The 17,152-nt window shown below is 45.4% G+C and overlaps 1 protein-coding gene across 1 annotated transcript in view; it reads right to left on the reverse strand.

Annotated features, from left to right (window-relative positions):
- LOC124605902 (arylsulfatase B-like) overlaps positions 1–17,152 on the reverse strand; it is a 386,202-nt gene that overhangs the window by 223,559 nt on the left and 145,491 nt on the right. The window contains exon 4 of the mRNA XM_047137849.1: positions 8,063–8,318. Coding sequence (XP_046993805.1) covers positions 8,063–8,318 — 256 coding nt within the window. The remainder of the gene's footprint in view (positions 1–8,062; positions 8,319–17,152) is intronic.

Raw genomic sequence — 17,152 nt, forward strand, 5'->3', positions numbered from 1 at the left:
GTGTGTGACTTGTGCACCTCTTGTCGGTTGTTCCACTCTGTTCTTTGAATTTGACTTGGTTGACACTAGGGATCATCCGCGCTGGATGCTTCAATATCTGTGTTGGTGCCCTGGTCTGTATCTGTTTCTTCTTCATCACTCGTGGTGCTAATCATATCTGTGTCCCCATGGGCATCGTGACGTCTGTTTGGACCGACTTGCCTTCGGTAGGGTCTGTTGCGCAAGTATTCTATTTGTTGGATCTTCGAAATTTCGTCTGTTAGTTTGTTGAGTTCAGTCCACCTTTCCGGGTCGCGTATTATGGCATGTAGTTCGTTCTGTGTGTTCAGGCGGTTTATGTGTACTGTGTGTCTTATGTTCGTGCGTTGTCCGCAGAAGGAGACAGTATGTTCAGGGGAATCTTCTTCCCCGCATGTGCATCTATTAGTCTGCTGCAGACTCACGCGGTACAGGTGCGTGGGATAAGGGCCATGTCCTGTGATGAAATGTACCATACCGCGGCTGGGATCAATATGTTTTAGTTTTAGTCTTTCCCGGATGTCAGGGAAGAAGTTGTATACACGGCGGCCCTTATCGCTGTTAGCCCACTCGCTCTGCCAGGTATCCACTCGCCATGCTCTGAGTTGGCGTGTTGTCTCAATCGGTACACCAGTGATCTGCCGAACCTGGTCTATTCTCCCTATCCTAAGCCAGTACATTGCTGCGCGGTACCTGATGGTGATATCTATGGGGAAAATTCCCATGACGACACATAGTGCGTCATTTGATGTTGTGTTGAATGCCCCTGTTAGTCGAAGTAGAACACTTCTTTGGCCTCGACGTACAATGGTTCTGTTGGTTGAGAGAGTTAACCTGTGGGCCCACGTACTGGCAGCAAAGCATAGTACTGACTCGAAGAGAGCGCAATGGTATGTTCGTGTCACTGACAGGGTTAGTCTGAATTGTTCCGAATTTAGCCTAGCTAGTTTGTGTAGTATCTTTTCTGCTTTGTTTGTGCATATTCGCATGTGTTCGTGGAAGTTCAATCGTTCATCAATGTATACTGCTAGATAGCGTGTGACTGCTAGTCTTTTTATGTTTGTGCCTCCGATTTTGACTATTGGATTCCTGCGCAGGATACCCTTTAGCAATGTATAAGTTGTTTTTTTTTTCCTGCTATCTTTATTTTATTATCTGTGAACCATTGGGTTATTGTCCTAAGTGTTCCATTGGCTCTTTCTTCTAGCTGGGCACGGTTATTTGCTGAAACTACGACGAGTAGATCATCAGCATAAGCGACAGCTCCATCTGTCAAGATGTGCTCCTCTAGTAACTGTAGGAGCGGTTCTATAACTATGTCCCAGAAGATGGAGCCGCAGATCGACCCTTGTGGACAGCCTTTTGTAATTCGTTTAATCACTTTCTGGTTGTCCATTTGCCAAACGACCGTTCTGTCTCTGCAGTAGTCCATGAAACTATTATACAGAGACTCCGCTGCCTGCAGGTGTCTGAGCCTCTTGAACAAGGCCGGCCACCAGATGTTGTCGAAGGCACCTGAGATGTCTATCATAATTGCAAGTGTGTATTTGGAGGGTGTGTCGTGTACTATTTGGAGTGCTCTGTTAATTGCGTCGTCTATAGATTTTCCTTCCCTGAAGCCGTATTGGTGTGGTGTCAGTCCCCGTAGTGTTCGGTGTGCTTGTAGTCTTTTGCAGAGTAGATTTTCTTGTACTTTACCGAGTGTATTGATAAGGAAAATTGGTCTGTATGACTTGGGGCTGATGGGTCTTTGTCTGGAGCCTTTTTGATGATAACCGCCTTCGAGGTCTTCCACACTGCAGGCACACGGCCCAGCCTTAATGCATCGTTTAACAACGTTGTGAGAGACGGGGTGATCTGTGGTGCAATTTGTTTCAGTACCTCAGAGTGGATACCATCCGGTCCAGGCGCCTTTTTGTTTTTGAGTTCTGAGATCACTGTCGCCACTTCTTCCTGCGCAAATGGACAGGTGACGGTTGGTGTGGTGTATACTGTGTCTACTTCGCGTCTCAGTGCTGCATGTTGTAGTGTGTCTGTGTCTGCGATGTCGTCGGGCAGGAGTTTGCTCAGCAGGAACTCCGCTGCGCGTCTCCAGCCCTTAGTCATCTCACCATCCTCTTGTCACTGCGTTCCCAGAACCAGTGGGCTCTTAATTTTCTCTGTCACGATTTTGTATGGTTCCCCCCAAATGTTTAGTTGTGTTTGTGCTGCTACATGGCTGTTCCAATGGTCTTTCCTGGTCTTATTCAGCTCAAGTTTATATTTATCCTTGGGAAGCCGGGAGTCGTGTAGTCGTAATTGTCTTTCTCTATCTGAAATTGCTCGTTGGTAAAGTTTACGTTTTGAGTCTTATTTGAGTCGTGTTAATTGTGTAGTCCAAGGAATATTTTAGTGTTTTGTCATTCTTTGTGTGGTAGCAGGTGTTCTGTGTGTGTGTGATGATATCTGTCAGCATGTGTGCTCTGTAATCAACACTGCCGGTGATGTCTTGCGGTATGTGCCCATGTATTTTTTGTCTGACCCTGTCCCAGTCTGTTTTGTCAAATATTAGTCTTTTTGGTAGTGTTTCTGTGTTGACGTTTGGTGTGCCACTTAAGGTTAGTGTGATGATGTTGTGGTCGCTAGCAGTGATCTGGTCATGTACGGTCCAGTCTCGTACGTGGTTGATGGCTGCATTATTAACGAGGGTGATGTCTATGTTCGATGAATGACCGTTGTGTCCGATGTGAGTCGGGTGTTGTCCTTCCTTGTTGAGTACGTGTAGTCTGTTTTCTTGGATGATGTCATTCAGTATTCTACCTCTGTTATCAGTTCTGCCTGAATGCCACAGGGTTGATCTGGCATTTATGTCTGCACAGATGAGAAGTTTTTTGTTGCCAGCGTATTCCGCAACATCTCTGATAAGGTCTGCGTATGGTTTGATGCAATGACAGAATTGGGCGCACAGCGACGCGATGATCCAAGCATCCCCCTTGTGTGTGACTTCAACTGTAACTAGGTGCTCGGAACAGAGTTCAATAATTTTGACTGGATGTATTTCTTTGTTTAGGATTATGACAAATGCCATGCAGCCTGTCCCCTCCGCAACTGTCACCGCACTTGGAGGAAAGTTGGGGATATGCCCTTGTCTAGTATAGGGTTCCTGTATGCACAGAATGTCACTTTTTAGTTCACGTAGGACACGTGGGAGCTCCGAATTTACAAGTATACTCCGCATAGCATTAATCTGTGCTATTAGCAGTTTGGGTGTTTAACTGTGGCGTAGCATTTGCTGCCAGTTTGACTGTAATCGAAGTATGTTCTCCCATGAGCCCTTACGTGATCCTTGTAAAGCTTGTCCATATCGAATTGTTCCTCCCTGCGGGGGCACACCTGCATGAGCAGGTCTAGTAGGCTGTCTGGATCTGTTGGAATATTCTCCGTTTTGAGAATCAGTCTATCGGTTTGCTCTGATGTACGGAAACAGATTGGCCGTACGGGTGTAGGGTGCGGATGAGCATCCGCTGTGCCGTCTCTACACCACAGCATCGCCGATATTCGTAGGCGGCTGCAGAATGTCTACGGAGAGCTGGCAGTAAACAAAAGAGTGTTGAGTTGTTGGCCGAGGCGTCTCTCATCATCGCAACAGGTTCGGGCAGACCTGTGTACCTCACGCGCGCTGACCGGCTGTACACGTATGTGACTCCTGCGATGTTGGAACATGCTGACACTCTCATTCTTAGGTGACCGCCAGATCACCCTCAAACTCCTCGCTGTACAACCAGAAATATCTGTTGGTACTGTTGACACACTCCTCCAACACTTTTGGAGTACTCAAAAGTGTGTGCCAGCTGGGTTCCCCGCTGCCTAACAGAAGATCATAAAGAGAAACGACGGACCATCTGTGTGGAATTACTTGCGTATTCCCGAGAAAATTTTTTGTCAGACATACTGACAGGCGATGAAACATGGGTTTATCACTTCGAACGGGAAACAAAATTTCAATCCACGGATTGGCGCCATACCACCTTTCCTCTGAAAAAAAACTTCAAAGCCGCACACCCAGCCGGTGAAGTCACGGCGACGGCCTTTTTGTATTCTGAAGGTGTTGCTCTGTTTGATGTCCTCCCTCGCGATGCAAAGATAAACTCTCCCTCATCCATCCTCCAGACAGGGTATCCCACCTTCCGAATTCCATCTGTTTACTCCAGTGAAATATGCACTCCGCGGGAAGTAGTACATGGATATGCGGAGATTATTTGTGCTGCAAGATGTTGACTCCTACGTCGACCAACGGAGTGGTACCATGCGGGCACACGAACTCTCCTAGTAAGGTGGGGAAAGGCCGTCGACAAAACGGTGATTATGTTGAAAAATACTGTTTTGCAGCCCAAAGATATGGGAATAATATGGCGTGTTGGAATCCTTAATGAAACCAACTTGCTTTCAGAAAAAAATGTACATACAGGAAAACGTCAATTTAGGTGCTTCAACTTCTTCTGCGCGTGTTGCAGGTTCCTATAGATGGCAGAGTCCTAGCGAACCACCAAAAGTACGTCCACGCGAGACATTAGTTACAAGCAACGCACTGAAATTGAATTCTTCATTGCGGAAGAAGAAACGGTGCTGAGCGTCCATAAACGCTTGTGTGCTGTGTATGGCAATGATGCAGTTGTTAGTGGTACTTTTGGGCGTTGGGTTAAGAGAGCTGAAACGACAGGAAGTGGAGAAACTGAGCTCCAAATTAGGTTCGACAGCAGAATCTCATACACTCAATTTCCCGGATTTGCAGCTCCCGAACTTCCACCTGTTTGGGCCACTCAGTGACTTTCTACGTGGGATACATTTTGAACATGTTGACAACGTAACTCATGCAGTGAAAACGTGGCTACGAGCGCAGAACAAGGGCTTTCAAGAAACAAGGAATACACGTTCTTACGCAACGCTAGCATGAGACTAAAGACGCAACGGAGAGTAAGTACAAGAAAAGTACATGTAAATGAAATGTTGATAGATATTGCCACCGAATTTTAACTAATGAGAATAAACGCATTCTGTGAAAAAACTGTGGTGTATTATTCGTTGAACGACGCTCGTATATCAGTTTTTCAAAAATTTGGATCATGGTGGTACACTGAGCTGTAGCGTATCTCGAGCTGTATATGTGGTTCATAGATGATGATTTATGAGTTCAACAAGCAGACGATTGCGATGACATGATGACAAATGTAGTTATAGTTATCGCACGTACTCCACACATATTTGATTTCTATGACGGTTTGTGTACGCCATTTTTGTGGCGTCATGGGTATGGACATATCTATTATTTCCGTGCGAGTTTCCTATGTTCTATGGTTCCACACCCTCATCAATACAGAAGTAGTATGGCTTGCACGAACTGATGAACAACAGAACGATAAACCAATTTCTCAATGACCTGCATTCTGTCCCCCCCCCCTCCAAAAAAAAAAAAAGGTTCAAATGGCTCTGAGCACTATGGTACATCTGAGGTCATCAGTCCCCTCATCAGTCCCCTAGAACTTAGAACTACTTAATCCTAGCTAACCTAAGGACATCACACAAATCCATGCCGGAGGCAGGATTCGAACCTGCGACCGTAGCGGTCGCGCAGATCCAGACTGAAGCACCTAGAACCGCTCGGCCACATCAGCCGGCTCATTCTTTCCCGTTTGAGCTTACTTATAGTACATGGTGATACTTCAGGAGTTACTTTCCCCTTCCAATTAATTTCAATGACCTTCACTTACCATTTGGGTTTAACACTAACGTTCCCTATATGACTATGAGAACACTATAGGATCTACGTAGAAGCCTTATTATACTATTTTATACTGATGGAATAACGCTAGCCAGACCGTCTACAGTCCATTACTTAACTGACCGCATAACTGCTGCCGACTGCTCGAAGCTGTGTGTTCTACAGTACATCACGTATCAGGACCAATCCATATGACTAACATTCTGTAACCAGTGATGTTACCAAAATCAGTAACGCTCTTTAGCGTTACGAAAGAGGGACAGGATGACACCCAGGGCATCTACACGACAAAGTGCTGCGTTGTGGCATGTACAGATAGTGACCACCCACTCGGCAAATGGCGTCGAGTTGACGTCTGCTATTGAGTAAGCAACCATCATGGCGACCAGAGAAGCACTGTCTCAGTCACCATCTTCTGGTTGCAGTCAGCAGCACCAGTCAGCATCGTTCTACAAGACTACTTGCCATTTGATCCTGTATTTAGCACCGATGGGCATGAGTGTCTAACGAAGATCCTAACTGATACTGCCCACTTTCTGACTCCCATCACTGGCAACACTATCCAGAAATCATGGATAGGCCAGACTTTGCTCCCTGGATGACACTGTCTTTGCCGTAAGCCACTGCCGGACTGGTCAGCTTTCTCACTCAGATGCCATTTGACAGTGAGGCATCACCATCAGCGCCAGATGCCGTCGGATGCCCGGTCAGCGACAAAGTTCTGCTCCAAGCCACTCTGAGTTATTTACCGCTGTGGTTGCGATCCGGACGATACACTACTACTAAGGAACATGGATTCGTCGCCCAGCCTGCCCACAGGATACGGAACTAGAGCATCATTGTACCATAATTTATGGTAAGAAAAGTGTATGGTTTCGACATGAACTTCGCTGGACCTTTTGTTCTCCCCACTTGACGATCTGCAAACTCGGGTCAAAGAGGTTGAAGCCCACAACTGTTCCCACCCTCCAACATGGCTGACACTATCTCTGCCGACACCATTATACTGGTATAGAGATGCTAGTTATGCTCCGAGTTGGAATTTACGTACATCATTGTTCTCTACATGAGAATTCAGGCTTCTTTAGAAAATGCAGTTGATGAAATCTTCTCAGACTGTCAACCGAGTAGTGATTCGAGTAGTCGGAATATTTCGACGACTTTAGGGTCTGTTGGTTGCCTTACAGCCGCTGGAGAGCATACGTTCTGTAGAAGGTCCAACTGGTGGGCCAGTCACGTGCCTCCAGAAGAGATTTCTCGGCCGTTGTGGAGGATAGGGTAGAGGGTTTTTCTGGGGGCTTCACATCCTGGTTTATTCCTCCCACTGTCCTTGCCTCTTTGACATCACAGTGGTCATATCTTATTTTTATATTAATGCCACATCCAACGCCGAGCACAACTGGGATTTGACGTTAGCAAAAATACGTCAATGACGCTATAAAGTTAAGCACCAGAGGGAGCTAGTGTAATAAATAGCACCCGGGGTTCGAGGTGTAGAACACCCTCCACCCTACCCTCCATCACCGGTAACGACATCTCTTCTGGCGACACCGATTGGTACCAACCTCCTTGTCCCTCTGCAGAGGAGTCTCTGATCCTGCAGCTACAAATGAATTAAGTGAACCTCTAACCGACACTTAGCCTGAAGATAATGACTAGGAAGCCTGTCGAAACACGCTGATAGAAAGACGCCTCATCACATCTGGTGACCCAAGAAGATATCATCATTATATAACTTTGCACGCTTTTGAAGCTCTTGCCTTTGATGATAAAATCTTCTGGTTCGTTACGATGCGGCATATTCCTCTTAGTCGGCCGGTGTGGCCGAGCGGTTCTAGGCGCTACAGTCTGGAACTGCCCGACCGCTACATGGATGTGTGTGATGTCCTTAGGTTAGTTAGGTTTAAGTAGTTCTAAGTTCTAGGGGACTGATGACCTCATAAGTGCTCAGAGCCATTTGAACCATATTCCTCTTCATCTTTCTTCACTGCTCCAAGTGCCAATCGCTCTGCTGGGATCTTCTTCAAGATTGGATTGGTGCACCTGTATGGCTGAACCCATCCAGGGGCACCAATGAAATTATGAAGAAGATCTCAGCAGAGAGATCGAAACTTCGAGCACTGAAGAAGAGGAATATGAAGCAGCCTAATGACTTAGCAGATTTTATCATCAGATTTCACCATTTTCCCCTATGTTGAGATTTTCATAAACATCAGTGCACCGGTACTTAAAAAGAACTGTGAGAACTCGTGTGCTGCAGCCTTTACTGCAGAGTGGCGCAAGTACCTGCGTAGGCCCTCCTGGCGGGGTCGCCAATGTGGCGGAGGTCCGGCAGCGGCCCCGGCGGCGGCTGCAGCGGCTGCGCCGGGTTGCCGGCGTGCGGCGCCAGGTGCGACAGGTAGAGGAAGAGCGGCCGCGAGGCGTCGTGACGCGCTATGACGCGCTCCGCCTCCTCGCTGAAGGCGTCGGTCGAGTAGCGGCCCGCGCTGTCGTAGTCCACCTCCAACCCGCGGCGCATGTCGTAGCCTCTGAACGGCGAGAACTGTGGCACACATAACACTGTCTCAGTTCGTGGTGTCCTCAACAGCACAAATTTTCTGAATGATGAGAATCTGCGGCAGTGGCAGCTATTGGTTTGATTGAAATATCTCTCAATACGTAGATCCGGCTCTGTAGACGAGCTGTTTTTTTCCGTTTTCTGCACACTGTTTCGACGACCGGCCCAATCGTCTTCTTCGGGTGCCACGCGTTGTGGTGTTACCTGTACTCGTTGCCTGGACTCCGACCAGACTGTGACCTATTGTTGGTATTGCAGCGCTGTTTATAGTTGAATGCGCGTTTGCCTCCTGAGGCCCCCTATGTCCTTTGCTTGAAAGGTATTTGCCAAGTTCAAACCAATGTTTCTCTGTCTATACGTGGTCGACATGTATGTGTTGTGGCAGCATGGAACGAAAGAACTTGAGGAGTTTCTGGAATATTTAAATGGTTTTAATTCGAAGATAAAAATTCAAGATCCACCTGCAGAAGACGGCTGGGGTGGGTAGTCGGTGTATTGGGCGTGAAATGGAAACATCAACACGGCTCTACATGCCGAGGAAACCGGAGAGGCAAAAATATCGCTTCATCCAGCGTTGGCTACTGAGCGATCGAGCCAAGTGGCGCAGTGAGGATACAGTGTGTACTCGTATTCGACAGGACGACGGTTCAGATTTCCGTGCGGGCATCCACGTTTCGGTTTTCACTGATAATTGCAAATCGTTTAAAGCAAATACCGGGATGGTTCCTTGTGAACGTCACGCGTGCTCTCCTCCCGTACCCTACACCATTCCGAGTCTCTAATGACAACAATGGTGAGGAAGTGTTAAACTATAAACACCCTTCTTCTTTAGCTACAGAAAATGTTGACCGTGAACCAGTTCTTGAGTGGCTGCGTAGTAACGGGTGGTTAGATTACAGTATAGCCACTCGCAGAGGTCTATTGTTAGCTGTAATTATCATATGGTGGCGAAAATTGGTAGATATTCTAATACGTTAATGCGGAACCGAAGTGTGACCACCAGTTCCTAATCTGGCGCTGTAAAGTGTTTGTATGACGGCATGACATCCACGCTTTCATTGGCAACCCGAGAAGTGAATTAACAGCATGGCTGCGGAGAAGAGACACCGTGTGCTGTTAGTTAAACTGTTTTTTGTGAATGGCAGCAATTACAATGCTGCATTGAGAGAATATCGCTGACTGAAAGGTCTCAGGAGGGGCCCGATATCATTAAATAGTTTAAAGAAGGTGATAACGAAATTCGAAAATATGTGTGAACTTTGTGTGTCACTGGAGAAGGAAGATGTCCTATCCCGATTAAAGTTACTGACGAAGTTGCTGTTGTAACAGGCAATGCAGTATGTGTTCAGGGTAGTGGGGCTGCTCGTGGAGTGACATGAGAATTGTCCATCCCATAGTCAAAAGTAGGGAATGCTTTGTGGTCTATTTTGCACTGATCCAGATGGTCGAGCAACTGATACCTCGCGATCCCCAGCAACGTTCTGAAATTCTTCTTTGGTCTGTGGCACGGATCGAAGTTCATGACTCGTGGCCAGGCAATATCCCATGGAATGGCGAGGGACATTGTACACTACATGCTACAGTGGATACACAGAATTCCCGAATTTCGGGTAATGTTAAATCGCGTGTTGTCGAGGAAGAGCCAATGCACCCGCCGTAAGTGACTGATGTGACTGCATTGTATGGATTCTCAAACCCTTTACTCTCGATCCGTTCTTCTTTGAAGACTATACACACAGGGCTCCTGTCAGCTGTACGTGAGGTCTGCACCCCCTTGTACAGCGTGGAAACCGTGCTTTGGAAGGGAGGAACTGTATGAAAACCACTGTTTCCATGCAAGACGTGGCAACACCTTATGTCGCTTTCACAGTGAAAGATCTGCTTAATGTAATCTTCCACGAACGTGTTATCTCCACAGGTTTTCCAGATGCACGGCCTGCGAGATGTCCTGATCTGAATCCACGTTATTTCGGCTCTGGGGATATGTAAATAAACACCATTACCAGGTACACCTTCACACTCTGCCTGATCTGAAGGACAGTACATAGGAACACGTTGCTCAGATTCCACCGGAACTGCTGTGTAGAACTGTTGATCACGTAGTTTTACGGATCTAGCACCTCGCTGACGTCTTCAACAAACTGTATTGAAGTGGTTAATAATAAAATCAAGATATCGCTTTTCTGACTTGTGTGACATTTCCCACCCACATCATGTCCCTAATCCGTTATATACGGAACGGTTCTATACGTCTGTCTTGCATTCACATCGCCAGATTTCCACCTAGTGCACGAACGCATTAGAGTATCTACCAAGGTTTGCTGCCATAGAATACGTACAACCTACAGTGAATCTCTGTGAGTAGCTCCACTTTAATTATAACCAACTGGTATACCAAATGAAATTACCCAAGTTGAGCTCCAGACGAAGAATTACTCAGTTCCACGTTTTAAAAGTCGTAGGAGGTGGATTGCACTTTATAATTAAGCCCTTCATGTGTGTGTCTTAGTGTCCCTCTGAACTGATGTGTAATTACTGCTGACACAGGCTGGCAGAGTCACACTGCATACCTTGCTCACTTGCTAAAACTAGCCTTCATTCTTTACAATTTACGGACCAAAACTAAAGTTACTTGGGAGCGAATGTATCCATTAAAGAAGGGAACTGGCGTCATTACATATCGTTACCATAGTGCCTTACAGGGAGCAATACAGTCCGCAGGCCAATAACATGCCTTTCTTCGATGGGCTACTCTCGTGCGTACACCCCGTTGTTGCTCTTTTCTTCATTGTTTTAGGCAAAAATTCTGCAGAGTGTCTGGATGTAAGACGAGTCGCTTTTGGTATCCCAGGTGGGCCTTAAACTGATGACACATAAGGCTAATAATGAATTCAACTCTGCTTCTTTCGCCACAGTATTTTTTGTACAAAACGCATGCACCAAAGTATTCTACGTCCAATAAATGACCAAAAACACTTTGATAATAATTTTTATTTGCTACACGCTATTTTTTAGGTCTGTAGGTGGTAACTGCTCCAATTCACGCTCCCCCATTCTTGTAATCAATGACTACACATGGTTTTTACAAAAAATCATTCGTTGAATTTATCTCCTAAAACGTAATGCCCTGATAGGCTCTGAGCATCACGACGTCTCCCTCGTCCTTCCATTTCATCGACTTCTGCTTGTTACCGTACGCAGTCGTCATTCATCAGTGCTTCTTCCAGGAAATCCCTTTCTAATCTGATGCATTCTGCCGACAATGTTGATTTTTTATTGGTCAATTTCTCAACCAGAGCTGTGTACTGTTGTGGAAGTAAACAGACAACCAAGAGCAAATCATTAGTAAGTTTCAAAACATTCTGAGAAGCGCTTCATCTTTTCAGGATAGGGACTGCCATAACGTTTACCTTAGCAGTGTAGTGTCCCATATGTGTCCGTAACAGTTTTCACACAATTCATAAAATGCGTTTTCTTCACTGGCAAGAGGTACCATGCAGTGGAGCTGACATTAACTGATCGTTACAACAGCTGCCGGCCTAAAAATTTTCATTCCACTATCTACAAACCGCAAAATGTTGCGGATCGGTATGTGCGTTGACATCAGTGTAAACGAGCGAGCCGTGGACAGGTACACACTGAAGTGCAAACGTTATGGAATAGCGATTTGCTCATATACAGACGGCGCTAGTATTGCGTACACAAGTATAAAAGGGCAGTGCATCGGCGAAGCTGTTATTTATACTCAGGCGATTCATCAGGCTTCCGACGTGATTGTGGGCGCACGACAAAAAAAAAAAAAAAAAAAAAAATGGTTCAAATGGCTCTGAGCACTATGGGACTGAACATCTATGGTCATCAGTCCCCTAGAACTTAGAACTACTTAAACCTAACTAACCTGAGGGCGTCACACAACACCCAGTCATCACGAGGCAGAGAAAATCCCTGACCCCGCCGTGAATCGAACCCGGGAACCCGGGCGCGGGAAGCGAGAACGCTACCGCACGACCACGAGCGGGCGCACGACAGGAAATAACAGACTCTGAACGCGGAATGGTAGTTCGAGTTAGGCGCATTGAACATTCCATTTCAAAAATCGTTAGGGAATTCAATATCCCGAGATGCATAGTGCCATGTGCGTGCCGAGAATACCAAATTTCAGGCATTATTTCTCATCACGGATAACACTCACTTAACAACCGACAACAGCGGTGTTTTCAGTGCTAACAGGCAAGCAACAAAACCACTGAAATGAATCTGGGACGTACGGCTAACGTGTCCGTTAGGAAAGTGCGGCGAAATTCGGCGTTATTGCCCTCGCTGACAGCACGACGTCACCTGCAGCGCCGTTCCTGGGCTCACGACCGTATTGCTTGGACCCTAGGCGACTGGAAAACCGTGGCCTGGTCACACGAGTCCCGATTTCAGTTGTTAAGAGCTGATGGTAGGATTCGAGAGTGGCGCGGATGCCACGAAGGCATGGACCGAGGTTGTCAAGCCGGCCGCTGTGGACGAGCAGTTCAGTCCGGAACCGCGCTGCTGCTACGGTCACAGGTTCTAATCCTGCCTCTGGCATGGATGTGTGTGATGTCCTTAGTTAGGTTTAAGTAGTTCTAAGTCTAGGGGACTGATGACCTCATATGTTAAGTCCCGTAGTGCTTTAAGTCATCTGACCATTTTTTGAGGTTGTCAACAAGGCACTGTGGAAGCGAGTGGTGAGAGCTGTGTTTACAGGGGTTGGACAGGATCCTCTGGTTCAACTGCACAAGTCAATGACTGCGGATAGCTATGTTCGGCTACATGAAGACCATTCACAGCCATTCGTAGACTTGATGTTCCCAATGAACTATGTGCCATGTCATCACAAGTGTACGAAATTGGTTTGAATGACATTCTGGACAATGAGAGCAAATGATTTCGCCACCCCAGATCGCCCAATATGAATCCCACAGAACAGTTATGGGAAATAGTCGAGGAGAAGTTCGTTCACAAAATCCTGCGTCGGCAACATTTTCACGATTTGGGACGGCTACAGGGGCATCATTGCTTGGTATTTCTGCAAAGGCCTTCCAACGATTTCTTGAGTTTATGCCACGTCATGTTGCTGCACTACACTAGCCAAAAAGAGCCCCGACACGATATGAGGAGGTATCTGCTGATAATTGTCATCTCACTGTATCTGTCATGCCCATTTCAACTTTTAAAGACATTACGCCAAATGGTTCTTGAGCAGCAGTGACCCATGTGGATGCATAGTTTAATCCGACAAATGACCGCTGTCCATGTACATAGATGAGCGATCAGTGCGTATGACTGCGATGTGGAGGACCTGGATTCAGTACCTGCTACTTTACTTACGAAGGAGAGGACTGGATTGGGATGCGATCAGGTTTTTTAGGCCAACTGGGGACCTGCTTCAGTGAGACATAACAGCCCCAACATCTACGAAACCGACAACAGCTGGGAGAGTTTTGTGCTATTCTGCGACACTGTATACACCATCTAAATGATGCCATAGGGCAGAGGATGAGAAGGCGGCCGGTCAGCATCGCATTGTCCTCTGGGCTTCATCGTGGAGTTACTTTACTTCGTTTTACCCAACGACAGACAATAACGAACCATTCAGACAACATTACAGACACTCACTCGGTTCGGGTGTGACCAGAAACTAATTCTCTGTTCTCATAAAAAAGTTACAGAGTGAAGCAATTAACGATAGTACATAAATTTTAAGTAAAACAAGAGTGACAGTAAGCTTCACCTTATGTTAAGAACTTGTAAATATTACTCTTCAGTCAGGAATCCGTACCAAATAGCATGACGAACGAATCAGAGAAGGCCCAAAGGAAACCAAAACCTTTCTGTGGTGTGCGTACTGTAAGACCTTAAGTACACACACCATCAGATTAATTGACTTGTCGCTCTAACGAAGTAGGCGAGTGCCAGCAATATGTCTCGTGGTCTTATTGTGGCATGTTTATCTTCTGTCGTTAGGTCAGACGATAGAAATGCCACTTGCACGCTTAGAGTAGCAAATTGACGGTGACTAACTTTAAACAGAACTTTATTAATTTTTACACACATTTATTAAAATAATAACAAGCATAAAAACTGCTTAACTTGGTTCTGGATGCTATTTACAATTGAAAATCTGAAGTTCCTTTGGTATTGGTACGTTAATCTTATTCTTACATATATCTCTGATAAATGACAAAAGTGTCTTCATGGCTATGTACAGGAATATGGTAATCTTATTAGGTGCAGACTGAAACTCGACTATAGACTGGTACAGACAAATGTAGAACTCGTACAGACTGGTACATACTAATGCAGACTGGTACAGACTGGTGCCGACAAATGCAGACTGACTAATCGGAAGTCTGTACACTCGTTATAATTCCTCGCGTGTTCGTGTATCACGGCGCGAGTGTGATCCACAAGGAGAAAAGGTTCTACGTTAGCAGCAATCTCACTGGCTGCGTTACATATTAATAAGCGGATCGGCGGAAGCAGAATTTGGTCCGTCTCTGTGGAAGTGCCATCTCGTAGTGCAGAGACGGACGAGCGCTGCGCCTGCGCTGTTGTGCTTAGCGAGGCGCGCTCTGGTGGGAAAGTTGTGTATGCGCTGACTACGCGGAACTATGTACACAACACTTTCGTCGTAGGATCTCTTAGTAAGTGCGAAAACCTCATGCAGATAATTGCAAAAGAAGTGTTCTTCAGCATGGTATGGTAAATTGTTCAGGTACTGAGAGCGTATTTTCCTAAAGGAATCGCCCAATATGTAGCTTCCTCCTGCCTATATTTCGCGATTATAGCACAATGGTAAAATCTCAGTGATTCGAATTCACACGGAAGCTTACCAACAATTGTTCTTCCTTCGCGACTGGAACAGTAAAAGAAAGAAGTAGCCCCCACCACACTATAAGGTGGTTTACGAAGTACCGATGTAGATGTAGGGACAGTGCCAGCCAGGGCAGATTTCGTCTACGGGCTCACAGATGCAATGCTTCTGTTTCGCGTTGCCGATGGCGGCGTGCTGGACATCAACGAGAAATGAGGTAAGATTTTATGCTCCGAAACTGAAAACATATTACTCGTCGTAATGTAGGATCATCACAGGTCGACTTAAACACCCACTGCCACCACTCCCATACCTTCTTCTAAGTCTTTGGAGTGAAGGTTGTGCGGAAAGACTGGGTAACGTACCCTGAGGGCTGGGTTACCTTGGAACGTTATAGTATGGTTGTGGTACTGAAGTGTACTAAATGTATTAAGATGCAGGGAGAGGGTATTTAAAATGAGGGAAAACACCCGGACACCAGAAATATGTACAGATTTGACGCAAGTAGTAGTTACCTAATGAGCCAAATAGGCACCGTCTGCGAAATAGTTTCAAAATCTACTCATCATGTTGTAGAAATTACTGGGATAAGTGTAGGAATAATCGCTGATCTTAGTGCGTGTAAATAGGTAACTAAATGTAATAGTGATGAAAAATTGTTTCATATTGGCGGTGCCCCGCAGCTCGTAAAACTTTGAAGAGCAACATCTTTAATTTGTCACGGATGAAACGTGTTTCGATCATCAACAGATATCATAAAATGTCACTCCAACATACTCAATATAATGATACTGTATTGGCAATAATACAACACACTCTGTGCCTTCTGCTACAGTCACAACGTTTGAGCAAAGGTCGCTCTTCTAAAGGGTCACTCACTTATATTCTCTGCATTGTTGAGGAGTTTCCTGCTGGTTGTTTCTACTTTACTTGGTTTGCCTCTCTGTACATATGGCAACTATCCCTTAATTACGAGAGGCGGAGGTAATGGGTCGCATGCCGTTCAACTACAAGCTGATCGTTTTACTGGAATCTGTAGTGTCTAGCTCAGTAGTTGTTCCAAACAATGAATACTACCCAAAAGTTTGGGTTAATTCACGTTAATTGGATGACTTGTAACTGCAGATATTGAACAGATTATTTTCAGCGCCATCAGTGGCGACTGATTTGTTCAAAATTTGGTACAAACAACAATGAACTGCTCGCTTTTTTCCTTTCCACCGTCTACTTCTTTCTCTTTTCATGATAACTGGAACTGAGGCAGCAGCAGAGTCATAACTGTTCAAGTGGTTTTCTAGGCGAAAGAGAAAGACACCAAGACGGAAAATTCAAACGATACTGTGAATCTCGAAACTAAACGGATTGATTATGGTTGCAGGTGTAATGTGACGCAGTCCATTTCGGGTACAATAGTCACAAATCATCAACAACGGGGCTCAACTTGTATACACAGAGTGTTCGTACGACACTGTAAATCTGTTCATGAGACGTCTGTATACGCTATATGTACGAAATTTGATCCTTATATTCATGTGGTTTTTAATGTCTTCATTTTGTAGCTGACGCCATGTTATTTTCGTCGCTGCGATTTCTGATGATTAGTGGATATATTTTATCATTAAATACATACTTTTATCTATGTTAAGAATGCGAGATAGGTATTTTATGAGACAATCTGTACGCTGTACTGATATTTTGTGATAGCCCATGGTGATGGAAAATAGTTTTTTTCTTCAGTCAGCAGTCTATCTTGGTGTATAATACGCCCTTAAAAAATATCATTCTTCCAGAACACAAAGATGCTAAATGACCGTATTAGAAAGCAACTAAATATTAAGGAATGTACTCCTAATTCTCAATATAATTTAAATATACTTTATGATCTATGATAATTTTCGATAGTTAGTTATTATTCCGGTGCGAAGTATACACCAAACATCTATCAAGAACACAGACGGCACATTTTAATGACGTA

The sequence above is a fragment of the Schistocerca americana genome, chromosome 3 (assembly GCF_021461395.2).
Source record: "Schistocerca americana isolate TAMUIC-IGC-003095 chromosome 3, iqSchAmer2.1, whole genome shotgun sequence".
In the NCBI taxonomy this organism is placed as follows: domain Eukaryota; kingdom Metazoa; phylum Arthropoda; class Insecta; order Orthoptera; family Acrididae; genus Schistocerca; species Schistocerca americana.